Below are 17494 nucleotides of genomic sequence, written 5' to 3'. Positions count from 1 at the left end.
GCTGCAGGTTCAGAACGGGCAAAAACAAGCATTTGTTAAGATTAATAAAAGCAATGAGCAAACATTTTAATTAACAGTTAAACGGGGAGCAGAAGAAGCCGTTTAACTTGGGCTTGCTGTAGTAATTCAGCAAGCCTAGGTTTTGTATAAGAAGGGAAAATCACCCAAAAGTGACAGTGATGATGTCAGACGTGAACATCCCACTGCACATGTCCCCTCCTTTTCCTCAGGAAGATAAGGAAAACTAATCAAAAAGACAAGAATCAGAAGCTCAACTTTAAAAAACACGTCTTGGCAGCGTTTCATAACCCAGTGTCTTCTAGTTAGACTTAAAAGAAAAAAAGTTCCAGTAGGGTAAATTCTTATCGGACCATTTTTTAAAAGACAACACTCACGCCATAGGGAAATATAAATATTCTCCAACTATGGCTCTCAAAAATGATTGAAATCAAGTGAAGTCTGGCACCAACTGTGAACTGCTTGGTTTAAGAGGTGAGGAGTAACACAACTAATTTTCCTTCACAGTCAATATATGGTAAAAGTCAATCAGCGCTGCTCTAGACAAAGCCCTGAACGAAGGACGAAAACCAGAGTTTGATACTTTAACTAGATCACATGAAACTCCTGCCACATCAAAAGTATGAAGATTTGCTTCATCGTGTGAAGGAACAACATGACAACAACTGCAGACAGAGCAAAGCTGAATCATCCTGGATAAATTCCTTCCATGCATTTGATTCTGTTCATCGTCGATCAATCACTAATGAACACGCATTCACTTCTTGTACCTGTGTAAAAAGCAGAATTGCAGTGCTGCTTCATACTAAAAAACCTCTTGGCCTATTGGTGGAAACAAAAACATCCCTCCAGCCCCACCCAAAGAGCCAGCTCACAATATTGTGCCACAAACCTGAAATTGTGACATTTCACAACACCGACGTAATCTACATACTGAAATCTCCCACAGAAATCCCACGAGGCAGATTTTTTCGAGCTACACTTCTTATTTTTAGAAACTAGGACAATTGTAAAGTGTGATGCGAGTATCAGTCAGTCTTCCACTGAAAGGCTTTCAGCTTCCTAAGTCAGAAATAACTCAGGTTTCCTTAAAATAGCCGAGTAGATGATGACAGCCCTGTTCCCCTGTGTCATACGGGCAAGGCGCACTTCTCTCTCTTCTGCAATTTAGTGCCGATGACAAGGTGCTGCGTGACAAGTGGACGTGGCGCAACAGCTTCTATGGGAAAGCAGCGAACGTGTTTGGGCCTGACGAGCAGAGGTCAAGATACAGGTCTGAAAAAGGGAGTCACACGGGTCGGGAGGGCGTGCGGCTGCGAGTTTTGCGACTGGACGCCGCAAAGACGACACGACCTCCGTGAAGCTGGTGTGGACAAAAAGGCAGAGCGAGGAATCGCATAAATGAGCTGCAGCGCGTTGAACCGAACCAGATGTTGGGGGTTTGAGATCCGGGGGGCAGATATGACAAGTCAGGGATTCCTCCTGGCATCAATTCTGCTGGGAACTTCCGCACCATCGGCTTGAACTTTTACACATTTTGTCTCGATCTTACATCTACTTGAATTTATTTCATTGAGACGTTATGAGATAAACCAACACAAAAAAGGAGAGCGTATTTTGTAGTCGACGTGTGAGGGAAATAAGTGGTTTTCGACTATTTTATACACATAAAAATCTGACAAAACGTGCCATTCATTTGTAATCAGACTCCCAGGTGAATACTTTGTAGGACCACTTGTTTTTTGCAATTCCAGCTACATGTCCATTTAGATACGTCTGTACTAGCGTTTCACCATTACACACTGATATTCTTATCCAGTCCTGCCGAGAGAGCAGGGTCTGGACTTTGACTGAACCTTTCAAACACTTGAATATCTTGTGATCCAAGCCGTTTAATTGGAGCTCCGGCTGTACATTTAGGATCGCTTTCCTCACTGTAAGCTGAAACGCCACTCCTCGCTCAAATGTTTTGCATCGTCAAGCCGACTTTCTTCCACGGTAACCCGGTTCCACTGTAACTTCTGAAGGAAAGCATGCACACAGCATGATGCTGATGCTGCCACCACCATGTCTGCCACGAAGACGGCCTCATCAGGGTGCAGAGTTCATTTCAGTGTTCTGCAAGACGAGAGCACACTCTTTGACGTGTTTGTTGTGCTGCCTACTTGGCTTGTGGAGAACTGCAAAGAAACCTTCTTGGTGACGTCCTTCAACTCTTCCGTAAAGAGTGACAAGATGATAGTTGTGAGTTACTTGCCAGTTTACGTGGACGGGCAGGTTTAACTAGGTTAACTAGGTTTCCTTAAAGCTCTCCACAACTTTCTCCTTGGTCTAAACCTCTGAGGCCTTCACTGAACAGCTGGATTTTATTTAGCTGAAGACAGATGCACAGCATGTATTAATTTTCTTTATATTGGTCTACCACGTAAAATCCACATTAAATACAGTGACGGGTGTGCTTTTAACGCGACAAAACGTGGAAACGTTCAAGGGGCGTGAATACTTTTGCGAGGCAAAAAAAAAAAGTTCGACTTGCCATTACTGGTGACTGTTTTGTTTTTTTTGTTTTTTTTCCCTTTCCTTCTCCCTCATAATCTGTACCCGGAGCTTCTGCAAACTGAAAGCAAAGTAATTCATAAAAAATAAAACTGATATGATTTGCTCGGTTACACCCAGTGCTCTGACAGAGAGGAGGGTATTAATCATTACTGAAACTTTTGGGAGAGGCTGTAAGAAGGGGGGGGAGGTGGAGTGTTTCAGCCAGCATCGGAAGAAGCGGCAGTGATTTGATGGAGAACACATTTGAATGCTAGTGACGACCTAACCCCACGAAGAGGACCCACAGCTCTCCTCCACCCACGGACCCCCAGCTAAGCTCCCCACCCTCAATCTCCATATGTGTAATAACAAAGCATTGATCAATACAGCGGACTTTCCAGTGAGCCAGTCCAGAGACCCCCCCCCTCTCCTCCTCTTTGTTCCCGTGCCACCGCAACCGCATCCGTGTTGGCACAAGAACCCCACTTCTGCCTCTCTTTTCCTATATAGCTTGTCGCACTCAAGAGTTGAGCCCCCCCCCCTTTCTGAGAGCCCCCTTTGCTTAAAAAAATTAAAAAATAAATAAATAAATCCCTCCCTGCCTCCGAGCTACTTCTGAAATGTTCACGGTTTACCACCATTAAACTCAAGCCCGCTTCTTGTCCATTTCCACTGACATATAAGGGGCTCTCTGTGAGCCTGAAAGGAGGAGGATTGGGGAGGGAGGGGGGCACAAAGTGCTTGTTTGTGGGGTGATACAGTGTTACAGCGAGAGGAAACATGCTCGTACACAGCGACATTGTAACAAGTGGGGATTCGGCTTTTTTTTCTTTTCTTTTTTTTTTGCGCAACAAAAACAAGTTAACTCACCACAAGTCCTGCGGCGCACAGATGGGAACCCGTACCTGGAGAAAAGATGGCCAAAAGAGGGGAGAGTGGGGACGGGGGGGGGGTTTATGCGCTCCTTCTCTTTCCACGTTTTTCCAACCCGGCCCCTGTCTCCACACCCCGGGAACAGAGAGGAGTGTGAGCGGGGTTGGGGGGGAAGCGCAACCTGGGACACACTGCCAACACTTCGCAGTCAGTTTTTCCTGCTAAATCCAGATAAAGATGGCTCCCCCTGAAAAGCGCACCAGTTCTCCAGGATCTGCTGTCCGGTCGGAGGTTCCTTTGTTTGCCTCCTTGGATGGTAAAACCCCCCACAGTTTATCCGCTGTATCCGGGCGCGTCGGTCGACTATTCTAGTCCGCCATGTTGTGTGTCTGTCTGCATAGGAAGAATGGGAAGGAGAGCAAAAAAAAAAAAAAAAAAAAAATTCCCAGGCCAGGCCCCGACTCCTCTCCAATCTGTTTCTCCATACCAGGCAGCGCCCCCTGCTGGTAGAGCTTCATTTTGGACGCAACACACTGCAGCGCTCAGCAGGGGCATGTCCCAGAACATTTATTGCACATCTAGCAAGATTTTTTTCCTGTATTTATTCACGCAGAAGGATACCAGTAATTATAACTTGAGACTATATATATATATACTGCTCAAAAAAATAAAGGGAACACTCAAATAACACATCCTAGATCTGAATGAAAGAAATATTCTCATTGAATACTTTGTTCTGTACAAAGTTCCATTTGCACAACAGCAGGTGAAATTGATTGTCAATCAGTGTTGCTTCCTAAGTGGACAGTTTGATTTCACAGAAGTTTGATTTACTTGGAGTTATATTGTGTTGTTTAAGTGTTCCCTTTATTTTTTTGAGCAGTGTATATATATATATATATATATATATATATATATATATATATATATGGCTTGAAATTAATCGTTTATTCTGTTTCTGTTTATTTCCCGTTTATTAAATGGTGACACATTGCGACAGCTTTTGGTGGAGGCAGTATGATGATGTGGGGGCAGCATTTCCAATAATGGAACAACAAGGCGTCATCACCCGAGTCATTCTCAGTGCAGAGAGACATCAACAAAGGTTTCTGGAAGCAGTAGCAAACAGATATCTATCCATTTTTAGGGCCTGAACTACTGTATATCGTCCAAGATGGCTGAGCTTGCTCTGGGGTTATTTGGGGGAATATCTCCAGAATTTGGGAGAGGAAAAGATGGGCTGATCTGCTTGCAGTCTTGATCTCAACCCCAGCTAGAACTGCTGTTCAAGCCAGCATGATCCAACACTGCCAACATTTCTGTCTGGCTGCTGCAAATGCCCCAACAGCTGGTGTTGGGGCATTTGACCAGCAGAAGGAGAAGGTGCCAGGCTGTTTGTTGAATGAATAAACTATTAAACTGCCAGGGTCTGGTTTCTTTAAACTGCAATCATCATTTCCTGCAAATGTCACCAAACTGGGTGTCACATGGCTCAGTGGTAAACCAGGCTGACAATATGTTCACAAGTTTGGTACAAAAAAAACTTCACATCACCAAAATAAACCGTGTCCAGGTAAAAAAAAAAAAAAAAAATGGCAGTAAAAATAACATTCGTTAGGCCACTTTTCTTGAAATGGAGCAGGTTTTTGTCAAAGAACTCAGTCATTTTTGAGCCAAAACTTTCAAATGTGCGCTAAAGTAAAGATAACTAGTTTATTTAAGTGCAAGCATACATTCAGATCAACTAATCATAACCCAAGAAACTACAGAAGTCCAGAACTAAATCTGACAGAAAATCTGAGCAATAAATCGACCAGATTGGGAAAGTGAAGCCAACAATTTGATAAAGACACAGCCTTCTGATTTACTCAACCAAATGAGACTAAAATTGAATCACAGGTGCTTTATTTGAATTAAAAGGGCATGCACACTTTTGCAACCCAGAAGTCAGAGGTTTTTTTTTGTTCATTTTACACTTCCCTCTTTGTCAGTTAAATTTTCAACATATACGACACAATAAAAATAATTAATTTATTATGATCATATGTCTTTATCTCGCAAAAGCCTATAATTGCAACAAGGATGTTACACTTTTGAGATGCCCAGTATATCACCATTTTGTATTAGATTATTGGAGTTGATTACTTTTGCTTAGGAATGTTCTTTTTTTCCCCCCAAAACCTTTACATTTAGTAACATAAAAAGTATACATAAATGTAGTTAAGTAGTTTATATTACAGGATTTTGAATGGAATGTGTTTGAGAGCCAGACTCTTATTCGTGTTCTTCTGCTTTAATGCTTTAGATCACAGGCGTCAAACTCCAGTCCTCAAGGGCCGCTGTCCTGCAGTTTTTAGATGTGCCACAGGTACAAAACACTGGAATGAAATGGCTTAATGACCTCCACCTTGTGTAGATCAGTTCTCCAGAGCCTTAATGACCTAATTATTCTATTCAGGTGTGGTGCAGCAGAGGAACATCTAGAAGTTGCAGGACTGGAGTTTGACAGTCCTGCTTTAGATGAATGAATACTTGCTAAAGAGTAAGTAAAATGTTGTCTAATTGTCAAATATTCTATGTGTTTTACTGAATAAAACCATGGTAAAAAACAACAACATTAAATGCCTTAAAAAACACCCTTTGTATGAATCTACGTTTAATGCATCTTCTATTAAAAGCTTTCGGGATTCAAACTTATACAGTATGAGTAATTTCCAGGTGATAAAACATACAGAAAAAAGTATATTTAAGGAAGTCTTTAAAAGCTGATTATCTAAGTTGAGTTTGGGTTAGTCTTACTATTTCAGTAGGCAAAAAGGTTTAATGAACTACTGAAGACATTCTGAAAACTGGCGATCAATATGTTTGCAATACAGTACAGCGTAATCCGTGTGAATCTCTCCAGCTCTTGTTGTCCGGTATTGTACTTCTGCAATCCTGCTGGGCGACAGCAACATCAGCCATAGTTCACATGTGACTAACACAAAGATCCTCATATGACTCCTACACGGCAGACTTTCCAGCTCCACCTGATCGGCATGTGTCAGGAAAAGAGGAATAACTAAGTTCTAGTTGCTCCAAGGAAACACATGCTGACCAAAGCCACCCACGGCTGTGATGAACCTTTAATACCACTAAATACTGCATCAGGTTTCCATTAAGAGTCATGAGACTGCTTCACACTCTTGCTGTTACATCTCATTTTTTATTCACATTTCGCCATAAGTGAAGCGATATGCTAAAAACCGACGTTAATAAATAATCAGATGTATAAATCCATCACGTTTTGACTGCTGCTTAGTGACCTGAAATAAAGCCATTAGGCAGAATTTTACAGTTTTGAGAAAGCAAAAGGTTGGCGTAGATGATGTATGCTTGCAACTCTTATTGTTTTTCTTCAAAATGTCACTTTAAACAATGTTTTGTGAACATAACGGTGCAGATTTTCTGTGTTTTGTAGTACATTGTCGAGACAGTGCACAGTCCATGACAGAAGGCAAAGAAAAAAACAGAATGTGTGCGTGTGTCTCAGCAGCTGACAGATTTGCATTTACAAAGCTATGACTGGCAGGTTAGCAATGACGGCCCGGGTGAATTCATCACATGTCGAGTAGCCCCCCAGGTCTCCGGTGCGCACCTACCGCAAACATAAGGACAGCGTGTTACCATGTGCACAGCTGCTGCAGCACATGCCCACGTTGCAGTGTCGTGGCCTGCATGTCAGAGAGCCTTTGATACAGTAACTGTACTCACAGAGCAAGCCGAACAGGACGAGTGAGTAAATGTCGCTGCAGGGAAAACATCCGCTCTTCAATTTTTTGATAAGTTGGAAACGCGTCTGTCTATCAAAGCTGTGAAACAGAGCAATGCCTTTCAAGTGTTCCTGTTGGCTTAGATATTTGTGGTGTACATCTCCCTGCTCTGGGCTACGTTGCAGTGCATTTCTTGCCAGCCTTTTATTTCCTTCCACTTAACTTGCCGTTGACAAAGCTGGAAACAGCTGACCATGAGTGGTTAACTGCTTTATCGAGGGACTTTTGTGACTTACCCTACGTGTGGTTTCAATGACTCTGCTGTTTTACAGTGAAGTCAGCAGTTTCCCATGATTCTGTAGGCCTCGACAAAACATTTTTGCATTTAAAATCATTCTTAGTGATACTTTGCCATCCAGAGGACCTGAATGTGGGGCTTTTTTCTGTTGTAAGCTGCAGTCACCAAACACAAGCCGACAGATATAAACTTGAAATCTGTCACTCATCAAAATGAGAATGTGCATCCATATATTCTTCTGCGAGTTCTGTTAAGGAAAAAAACCCAAAACATGGCTAGTCAAGTGCTGATGGAGAAATGCCATGATATCTTTTCGTTATGCTTTTACATTTCTGTTATACGTCAACATGTTGACAAGTCAAGGTTATGTATTCTTATAAATTAGTTTTATGGAAGTGATATTTTAAGAACGTTAAACATATCACCTGCCAGAGAGGTGCCTTTTGTACAGAGAACGCTGACAAATAAAATCTCAAGGGAATCTTACATCAGGGGAATGCTGTCTCCATGGATCTTGACAGTAATTCAGTGCTTTTTCTTCAGCCTATGGTGCTTTCATCGGGCAAAATTACATCAGAGTAGAAATGTTGGAAGCACCAATAGCCTGAATAAAAATACAGTGAATTAAGTCAGCTTTTGTAACGTTTCTGTGAACAGAGCACATTATGAATAATGCATTTTATGTAGACATACAGTATATATAAATGTATATATATGTGTGTACTTTACATATAATGTAATGATATGACATTATATGTAATAATCTAGCTGCTTCACAAAAAGATTTCTTATCAGTAGGCAAAGTTAAAATGTAGCTCATGACAGTAGAAATAGAAACATGAAGGAAGCATGGATTTTTGCATAAGGTGTATCTCCCTTACATCAATTAGAACTTTATTTGGTTGTTGCTTTTTTACTAAGTTATGTGTCCTTCATTACTGACTGGAGGTTTTGCCCTTCTAAACTACAATATAATGAATAAACCTTAAGTGAAAAGTCTACAAAAGCACAAACATATCCCATATGTTACCATGAATGTAGCGACACTCAAAGGCTTCCTATTCATTTTCCACATCAAAACTCCGTACTATTTATATACCAAATTTCAGAAGTTTAAAAAAATGTTTTTTAACTATGTTTAGAACATCTGAGTGCAAACTATTTGAATAAAATGCTTGGATAACATAACATTGACTCCTTTTGAAGCTTTTGATGGCATGTGAACTAAAGTAGATCTGTTTCATTTCAAAATCTAAGATTCTTGCCATTTTGTTGCTTTGTACTTGTGACGTGCAATGACAATAAAGTTGAATTCTAATTCTAATTAATCAAAATTAAAATGTTTTTTATTTTTTAAACATTTAGTGTAAACTGATGCTTTTATACTGTTTGTAAAAACAAATGAAAATATCAATGTTTAAACCACCGTAGATTAGAGATGGACAAAAAAAAACCCTCTAAAATTGTCATTTTATTTTGGAATGTGTTTGTGCCGATTCTCAAACAGAACTGAAAAAACAGAGTACTGAAAGTCAAAATGTTAAAATATAGTTATGATGTGGCAAAAAAACCCTTTATTTTAATCCTTTAGAAACTGGAATAAAGTCTGAAAATAAAAAGACTTTTCTACCACAGGCTTGGGAAAATAATAAAGAGGCAACCTTTATATAGCAGCTTAGATTATGTCCATTTAGAAAAAAATCGCAAGGAACTGACTAGATTAAACCTGTAACATAAGTTTACCTATTAATATAACCCAAAATAATGGAAATGCTAAAGTTGAGAGTGATTATGGAGGTATTTGAAATGTAATCAATTACAAATTTATTGATGTAACTTGACTTAATGATTGATTCTATATTGCATTGTGATTCTGTGTTTGTAATGATGTAAAGCACTTTGAAATGCCTTGCTGCTGAAATGTGCTATACAAATAAAATTTGATTGATTGATTGATTGATAAAGGGACTGCAGGCAGGGAGAGGAAACAGAAGACAAAAAATATGGGATGGAAATCTGCATAAACTGTATTTGTTTTTTCCACAAAGTGTCACAAATCACTGCTTTTACATCGGCTCAATCACACATACATTAAACATAAACATTGGAGGCCACTAATGTCAAAGCAGAGTAACACATATGGGACACAATACGGAAGTGGGGAGGGTTTTCAGTCTTAACATGCCTTCAGGTCATGTTAGGATCAAGGTCCACATTTAAGGCAACATGAGGAAGGTGGGATCTTATTAGGTGGGTGGGTGTTGCAGGTTCTCCACTACTGCTTGCACAAAGTCGCCAGTGGTAGAGTACCCGCCAAGGTCTCGTGTTCGAACCTAGGATGTGCACAAAACACATGTATGCAAACAACAGACACACAGAGGTCAGCGGGGTGCAGGGACAGACGGGAGTGACAGGAAAAGAAGCGGAGGAGCAAACGGATGACATAAGGTCAGCTTTTTAAGGATTTTGATATTTGCCAATAGTTTCACAAAAAAACAGCTGGTTGGGGTGGTGGGAATTGGTGTTGGAGGAGGTTGCACAGCTGCAATGAATTGCATCAAATACGAGCAATGCTGTCGGGAGTCAGTATCAACATGCTGTACCCGTCACAGTAGCATGCTTCTTGCATTCAGCACACATTAATGACCAAATGTGGGGCAGCTAAAATATTGGGCCGCGAAAAAGTATTTCACCAACTTTTTGTAATGTTTTGTAGAAAGTTGTGGCCTTTAGTAAGGCACTCAGTGAATTTAAATTAATGCCAATTCAAGTTTTGTTCACATTATACCTGGAGGATGTTTTACTGAACATATATATATTTTTTTGATTAATCCAGGTACACCCCAGGGTTAGATTCTTGGCCTGTTTCTTTTCAAATAATACGGACCAATTTGTCTGGTAACATCTTAGTTTCTGTTTCAAGAAATGAAGCTCAATATTTGGAGACGATTGCAGTTTGTTTTCCCAAATGGCACAATTTTTGTGGAGGTTATTAATTTACATTTACAAATATTAAAGTAATTATAAAACAAGTCTAACAAGCAATATATTTAAATCTAAATTATACCGTTAGAAAAACAAACTATATAGGTATGAATTATCACCACCAACATTTATTTAATTTAGTGGTATGTGTTTTATTATTCACTACTTTATTTTGTGTTATTGGGTCATTATGGGTGTTTTGTTTGCACTTTACTTTGTATCTTAAACCTGTAGGTCATGGACAGAAAATATGACCTGAAAGAGGATAATAATTACGAACAGCAGAGAATAAAAATGTTAGAAAAATAAAGCATAATAGAAATCCAGCAGGCCTGACACAGATGTTAGTGAATCAAAGGCTCTCCAACACACAAGTTGTTAGTCAGGTTGTTAAATTTGCAGACCAAGAACTGCTAATGTTACACCACAAACTGATCAGAGGAAAAAAAAACTGTTCAGACTTGCTCAGTCAAAACATAGACTGGAATTTGATTCTTATGGTATACTACATGCACAGGATGCTTGGAAAGATAACATTTTCAGTTACTGACCTGCAAATTGGAGCATAAAAGTATGTTATTTAAAGAGCATGAGTTTCATTAATAAGCATGAAGTCTTCAAACTCAGCGAGTACCACAAACAACTGTTACCTTTCCCTGTTTGATGACTTTCTTGACAGCTTCTGACACCATTTGGGAGTGGTACTCCAGACTGCAGCAGAATACAGGAAAAGTTAAAAGGCAGGCCAGGAAACAACGTGTCCTGTGGCTGTTCATAAATAGATTAGGAAACTCACTTGAGGTGCCTCAGCATGTTAGCAGCACTGAGGAGCATTGCTGTGGGGTTGGCGATGTTCCTGCCCACTGCTTGCGCAAAGGGGTGGCGAGCTCCCTGGAGGAAAAAAAAAAGGCAGGAAATGAAGCAACCAATGAAAATGCAGTAATCCAAACCGTCCCTAATGCCACGTTTTCCCCTTTCATCAAACAAATTTTGACCCTTAAGCAAGAATGAATATTTTTGATAATTATTTTTGATTCAGGATTTGTAGAGTCAAAGCAAATGAGTAGAAAATAAAAGTTTGATAACAAGCAGATAAATTTTCAGTCACCAACTTTAGACTTATGCATTTACACTTTAATCTTTAGGGCCCAGTATAGGACCTTGTGGTTCACCACTAGGAGCCTTCATTAAACCAGAGTTAATATAGTTTATTCAAATATAATATCTATTGTTTAGAAAGCTTTTCATCTAAGAATGTGGAATGTGTCTCACACCAAATCTCTCCAGCTCTTGGTCTATAGTGTCACTAAAACGTGCCACAGTAAATTTACTCTCATCTATTGCTTTTGCTAGATATTTTGCGACGTAAAACCAGCTGCATTTCTGTTATGAAGGTGAACCTGTGTCACTTCTGTGTGTCGCTGCTTTTGAAAATAATTAGGATAGTTTCCTGCATATTACTTCTATGTTGATGATGGAATTTAATTGATCTAAAAACAGCGCAGGTTAATTTGTTACTTTAACTCTTGAATGTTTAGCTTCTGCCCTTACAGTGTATGTGACAGACGCGTCACAGACTCACTGAACTTTGACTCAAACAGAAGGAATTGATTTATTCAAGAAACTCACAGTTTCAAAAACAGCATATTCTGCACTGTAACTTTCCCCTGGAACGACTCCGGCTCCTCCAACCAGTCCTGCTGCCAAGTTATCGATGATATTTCCATACAGGTTGGGCATGACCAGTACGTCAAACTGGTAGGGGTTCTGAACCAGCTGTAAGAATGAAACAAGTAAATCTTAAATTAAAGTTGAAAAAAAATGAAAGAAAATACAACACCAAAGACCATGGCAATACTGTAGTGTGGCGAGGTAGAGAGAAATAACGCACATAAAAACAGCAGGGTGAAATATTAAGGCTGTAAATACCTGCATGCAACAGTTATCGATGATTATGTTCTCATGTTTGATTTTGGGGTAAAGTTCCGCCACCTCTGCACAACTCTGCAGAAACAGCCCATCGCCTAGTTTCCTGGAATAACACAACAGAAAAGGATGGACATTGCTATAAGTGTGGCACAAATTATCACTGCAATTGACAAAGTTTGAATAATCAACAGACAAAGAAATTAATTCCAATTTTGAATTAATTTGTCCTAAAGATGCCCTCACATGATGTTTGCTTTGTGAACTGCTGTGACCTTGCTTCGACCTGTCTTAGTGGCGTAGTCAAAGGCAAACTTGGCGATGCGTCGTGACTTCTCTCTGGTGATGATCTTCAAACATTCGATCACACCGGGCACACTCTACGAACAGTTACACGGTGATGGTTTTAATTGGTGAAAGAGAAAAGAAAACTAAAACATTGAAATAGAGGAATCAAAAATTTTATGACAGATATTAAATCCAGTCTTTCTGTTAGAATTTTTCAGATTGTCTGGCAGCAGTAGACTTAAGGGGAACTGTTTACCTCGTGCTCCAGGGAGCTGTACTCCCCCTCGGTCTGCTCACGAATGATGACGAGGTCCAGGTTGTTATGGCGAGTGCTGTAGCCGGGCAGGCTGCTCACACGGACCACGTTAGCAAACAGGTCCAGTGTGCGCCTGGGGAAACAACCGAGACGTACGATAATTTTTAAACAGCAGATACAATTTTTTTTTAAAGAGTGTCTATGTAATTACCTTAGTTTCATTTCAAAAGACTCCAACTCCCCTTTGTTCTCCATTGGTGAGTGAATCTTTCCTAGTTGACAAAAAAAAAAAAAAACAACAACAAACAAACATAAAAAGCAGATATGCTAAAGTTTATTATGCATTATAAAGTTACAGCAGATATTTGGATGGATGGATGGATGGATGGATGGATGGATATGACAAAAAAAATCTAATCATGCAAGTAAAATCATAATCACAATCCTGTTGGATTACTATCTACTAAAGGCTAGTAGTGCAAGAAAATATCTAAAACAATAAAAACCTAATAAGGTTCAGCTAAAGTTCACTTTTGCTATGTAACAGTATGAACATTTTGTATCATGATTATTTTGTGCAACTTAATCACACACATGAATTCAGACAATATTTTAGAGCAGAATATGTTGTAAGCAGTGTTTATTAGATTTATGCTATTTGTAGTTCAGGGCGCTTTATACATGAAAAAGGCTTCTGTTTTGTTGACCAAGGTATCACTGTTTTAGCTGCCCTGTGTAATCAGAGTCTCAGATAAAATGCTGGCAGTCCAATAAAAATGACATGCTAGTAACGTCACGAAGAGTGAAAACACCCAGTTAAATGTAAACCAGCTCACCATTAGCCGCCAGGCAGCGTAGTGGCAGCTGAAGGAGAACGCTGGTCTTACAGGTGCTTTAAATATTCCCGCCTTGCTTTCCCTCCCTTCTGCTCAAGTGGATCACAATATGTCTGAGACAATGTGTTAAGTGTTACAACAGCGCCAGCTACTAGATCGGAGACTATAGGATGTTTCAAAGACAACTGAGCGGATCTAGATCTTGAAGAAGCTTTCGCAAAGACAAGAGTTAAAAGAACAATATCCTTAGGTAGAGGTAACAGAATATATTGTCAGAGTTCAAACATATTTACTACACTCCCCCATAAAATGAAAGGAAAACAATTCAAAATCTGTTGCGTTTCACAATAAAGTGAACATGATTTGGATGTCAACTCTATTCTTTGTTTTATTCATGGCAAGAGTTTGGAACAAGTGTGATTGGATGGATGAATCTTTTTAAAGTCTACAAACAGATTTTCCATACTGATCCAGACTTGAAATGCTCTATCAGACCCGTAGCAACCTACTTTATTACACATTTCAAATCACATATTCTTAGTGACTGCAGTGCCGCAGAGAAATGGACCTTACCTTTAATAGCCACTCTATTGCTTTTCATCGAGTCCAATAATTTCTCTAGTCTTTCGTCAGACGCCCTGTTCTGCACTTCACTGATATAGAACTCATCGAATTCAACAGGGATGTCACCTGCCTAAAGAGAAGGACAAATAAAATTTGTATTAAAGACACACCAGTATGAACCTATGAAACTGTGGAACTTTTGTCTTCAAACTGACTCTGACTGCACATTATATGGAAACAGGAGAGAGGAGGCCGTTACTCCAATGCTGTACCTTAAAGACATCCTTGACTGCAGTCATCAGCTCAGGTCCCACTCCATCACCTGGAATCATAGTGACTTTGAAGGTACTATCAGCACGGGCAGGTGGGGCTTCAGATCCACAAAGACTTGCAGAAACACTTAGAGGTCTAGAGACCAGTTGATGCAAGCGGGCGCCTCCCAGGCCCTAAGAAATGTCAACAATAGTTTACATTTTTCCACTATCACAGATGCAAATTTCAAAGCATAAAAAAGGGGGGGGGGGGGGGGGGGGGAAGCTGGGATTTTCCTTTTTGTTTCCCCTACAATGAATTACTCAAATCCCAGGAGGGTTGTTTCCAAAGTGAGCAACTCCAACAATTCTAACCTTTCTGCGTTTCATTTTAAATATATGAAGCTCTTATGTGACTTAACATGTTCAGAAACATCAAGATGTAAATAATGACTTACATATGATTGCAGGATACTTGCACAAATTCTCTGTTTGCATAGAAAAACGTTGCTGTTTTATATTAAGGTACTAACAACTAAATACAACTGACGGTGAAACTGGGGATCATCTTCTCCCACGAAAAAAACAAACAAACTCTAATTAATTCCTTGCTTGTGCACACAATCTTGGCCAATAAATCTGATTCTGACGTGTCATATTTAAGCAAATGTGCTAATTACACAAATGTTAGTGTTTTAAGTCATTTATGACATCATCATCCAAAAAAGCCACGGGTGGGTGACCGGGTAGGTTAGCTGGATGCTAGGAGGGATGGAGGGTGTGGCCGTGGGTGTGACTTTGAAGTCCAACCTTGAAACGGGTAAAAAAAAAACCTTCGACTGTTGAAAATTAGACTGATCCGTTACTTTGATGTTCTCCAGTTATATAACAATTAGCAAATAAATCAAGCTAACAGGATATCCCAGAACGGCCGAGATACTTTTAATAACTAACTGATACAATACAGGAAGATAACTCTGCTCTATTGACCACCAAAGTTAGAAGAAAACGTTTTATTTATTTTTTTGTTAAACTTTGCTGTGGTGTGTCTGTCAATTTTCCGAGGACGGCTCTTGATTAGACATATGCCACAAGTTGACGTTTTCTGCAGTTTCTGTGACAGCTGAAAAAAACCCCTTTGCCTGAGTTTGACAAACCTCCCTTCTCCGTTCTAACAGGTGTAATAACCCTGTTATCCTGTCAGCATCCTCTCAGGACTCACCTTGGCCAGCGCTAATGCCGTTCCTCTCAAGGCGGCCGCCATAGTTCCTCGAGAAGCTGGATGACTTCTTCTGTGGCAGATTACTGGCGCAATGACCCAAACCACGAGACAACACCTCCCCCTTCAGGACACGCACTGAATGACGTATTTTAGGACAAAGAAGATAATGTTGAAGAAAGTTGTATTATTATATAATTATTATTTATAACAATAATAATAATGTTATTATTATTATTAATATTAGTAGTAGTAGTAGTAGTAATTAATTAATTTGTTTCTCACAATCACACTAAATTATTTCTCATTAAATTGTATGTACAACTTATATACATATATATATATATATATATATATATATATATATATATATATATATATATATATAATTGTAAAAAATATTATATTTATTTTTAAAATACATTAATTCTGTCTCTGGATACAGTTGTAGCACTTGAGTGTGTCTGAGAGATAAACATCTGTCATTTTAAGATTCTCCTAATATTATATTTTTCTGTAGTTTTCTTTGTGTGTCCTATTTGCATGGCATGGTAGATGTGTGTGTATTTTGATGGTCTTATGCTTACACATAGCTGGTACATGTGTACTTGTCAATCCATGTGTGCGCATAATTTATTTATATGTGTGAATATATGTGCATATTTGTCCAGTGTTTATGCATACTGTGCACTGTTTTTGTTTGCTATGGAAAGAAAATATTGTGCAGTTACAACACAATGAGCAGAACTTTAAACTAGTTACTTTTATGGAAGCTGGATACAATTATTTCCTTCTCCACTAGGAAGCTTGCCAGCCAGGACCAAGACATTCTGAAGAGAAGATATTAGGGAGCCAACATGAGAACATAAAACCTAAGCCCCCAGATTACATGTAACCAACATATATGCTGGGATGTTCCCACACATGAACATGCAATGATCTACATCAGAGGCACCCGAGCCTATCTGGATCTGTCAAGTGTTTTGATTCATCTTGCCAAACCCACCTTAAACTAATGGGTCTGTATGGCTCTGGTGAGGGAATTCAGCCATTTGATTCAGGTGTTTTAGAGAAGAGACGAATCTACAAGTTGCAGGATGGTAGATATACAGAACAGGACTTGGGCACCTCAGATCTACATCATTCAATTGTTGATCTGATTGTACATTTAGAGTTTCTGTCCTGCAGAACGACTTATGGCCCCAGTCATAAGTCAGAAGACTTAAAGAGCTCGGAAGATGGATGAGTTGGTCTGACCAGCTTCCATTTCCGTCCTGGGGGAAAAAGAATCATCCTCATATCATGATGTTGCCTCCATCTTGAATGGAGTGTTGAGGGGATGTGCAAGGTTTCCCAGCTCACATGGAGACCAAAACACCTAAGTTTTGGTCTCATTTGATTAGAGACTCCTTGCACATGTTTGCTGTGTCCCCCACATGGCTTCTGTCAAATTGCATATGGCTGAAAGCAGGTGAAAAAAAAGACAGATTATTTTCATATTAAGCTTGATGACCTAACAAAGAAGATTATCATTATCTATCTTTTAGGATGAATATGTCACAACAAAACTGTCTTCAAATTTTCTATCATCATTGTAACAATATATTTGCTTCCGTTGATGCTCACTCTGAAATTATCCTAACCCATATAGGTCAGGGGGATTACCAGTCCTATTCCAGGCTGGTGATGC

The 17494-nt window shown here is 39.5% G+C and overlaps 2 protein-coding genes across 4 annotated transcripts in view; both read right to left on the bottom strand.

The window, feature by feature from the left end:
* ptpra (protein tyrosine phosphatase receptor type A) overlaps positions 1-3861 on the bottom strand; it is a 34159-nt gene extending 30298 nt beyond the window's left edge. The window contains exon 1 of one of the 2 annotated variants that reach the window (XM_028002162.1): positions 3462-3861. The gene's annotated coding sequence lies outside the window, so the exon portion shown is untranslated. Of the gene's footprint in view, positions 1-3426 lie in introns of both variants that reach the window. The other variant, XM_028002161.1, reaches the window with a different exon arrangement.
* Positions 3862-6522: 2661 nt separating this feature from the next.
* On the bottom strand, positions 6523-15941 carry idh3b (isocitrate dehydrogenase (NAD(+)) 3 non-catalytic subunit beta). 2 transcript variants are annotated; one of them, XM_028003607.1, is made up of 11 exons: positions 15808-15941; positions 14607-14780; positions 14344-14464; positions 13146-13206; positions 12935-13067; positions 12637-12770; positions 12394-12496; positions 12094-12240; positions 11261-11355; positions 11115-11175; positions 6523-7066 (listed from the first exon to the last, which is right to left on the bottom strand). In XM_028003607.1, the coding sequence occupies exons 1-11, from the start codon at positions 15847-15849 to the stop codon at positions 6980-6982; spliced, it is 1158 nt and encodes a 385-aa protein (XP_027859408.1). In that variant the 5' UTR covers positions 15850-15941; the 3' UTR covers positions 6523-6979. The 2 variants fall into 2 exon arrangements, with proteins under 2 accessions (XP_027859408.1, XP_027859407.1); XM_028003606.1 differs by lacking the exon at positions 6523-7066 and adding an exon at positions 9484-9812.
* Positions 15942-17494: the final 1553 nt, after the last annotated feature.

Source organism: Xiphophorus couchianus, chromosome 20 (assembly GCF_001444195.1).
Source record: "Xiphophorus couchianus chromosome 20, X_couchianus-1.0, whole genome shotgun sequence".
NCBI classification, from domain to species: Eukaryota; Metazoa; Chordata; class Actinopteri; order Cyprinodontiformes; family Poeciliidae; genus Xiphophorus; species Xiphophorus couchianus.
The sequence above is the reverse complement of the archived record's forward strand: the minus strand, read 5'-3'. Positions and strand labels throughout refer to the sequence as shown.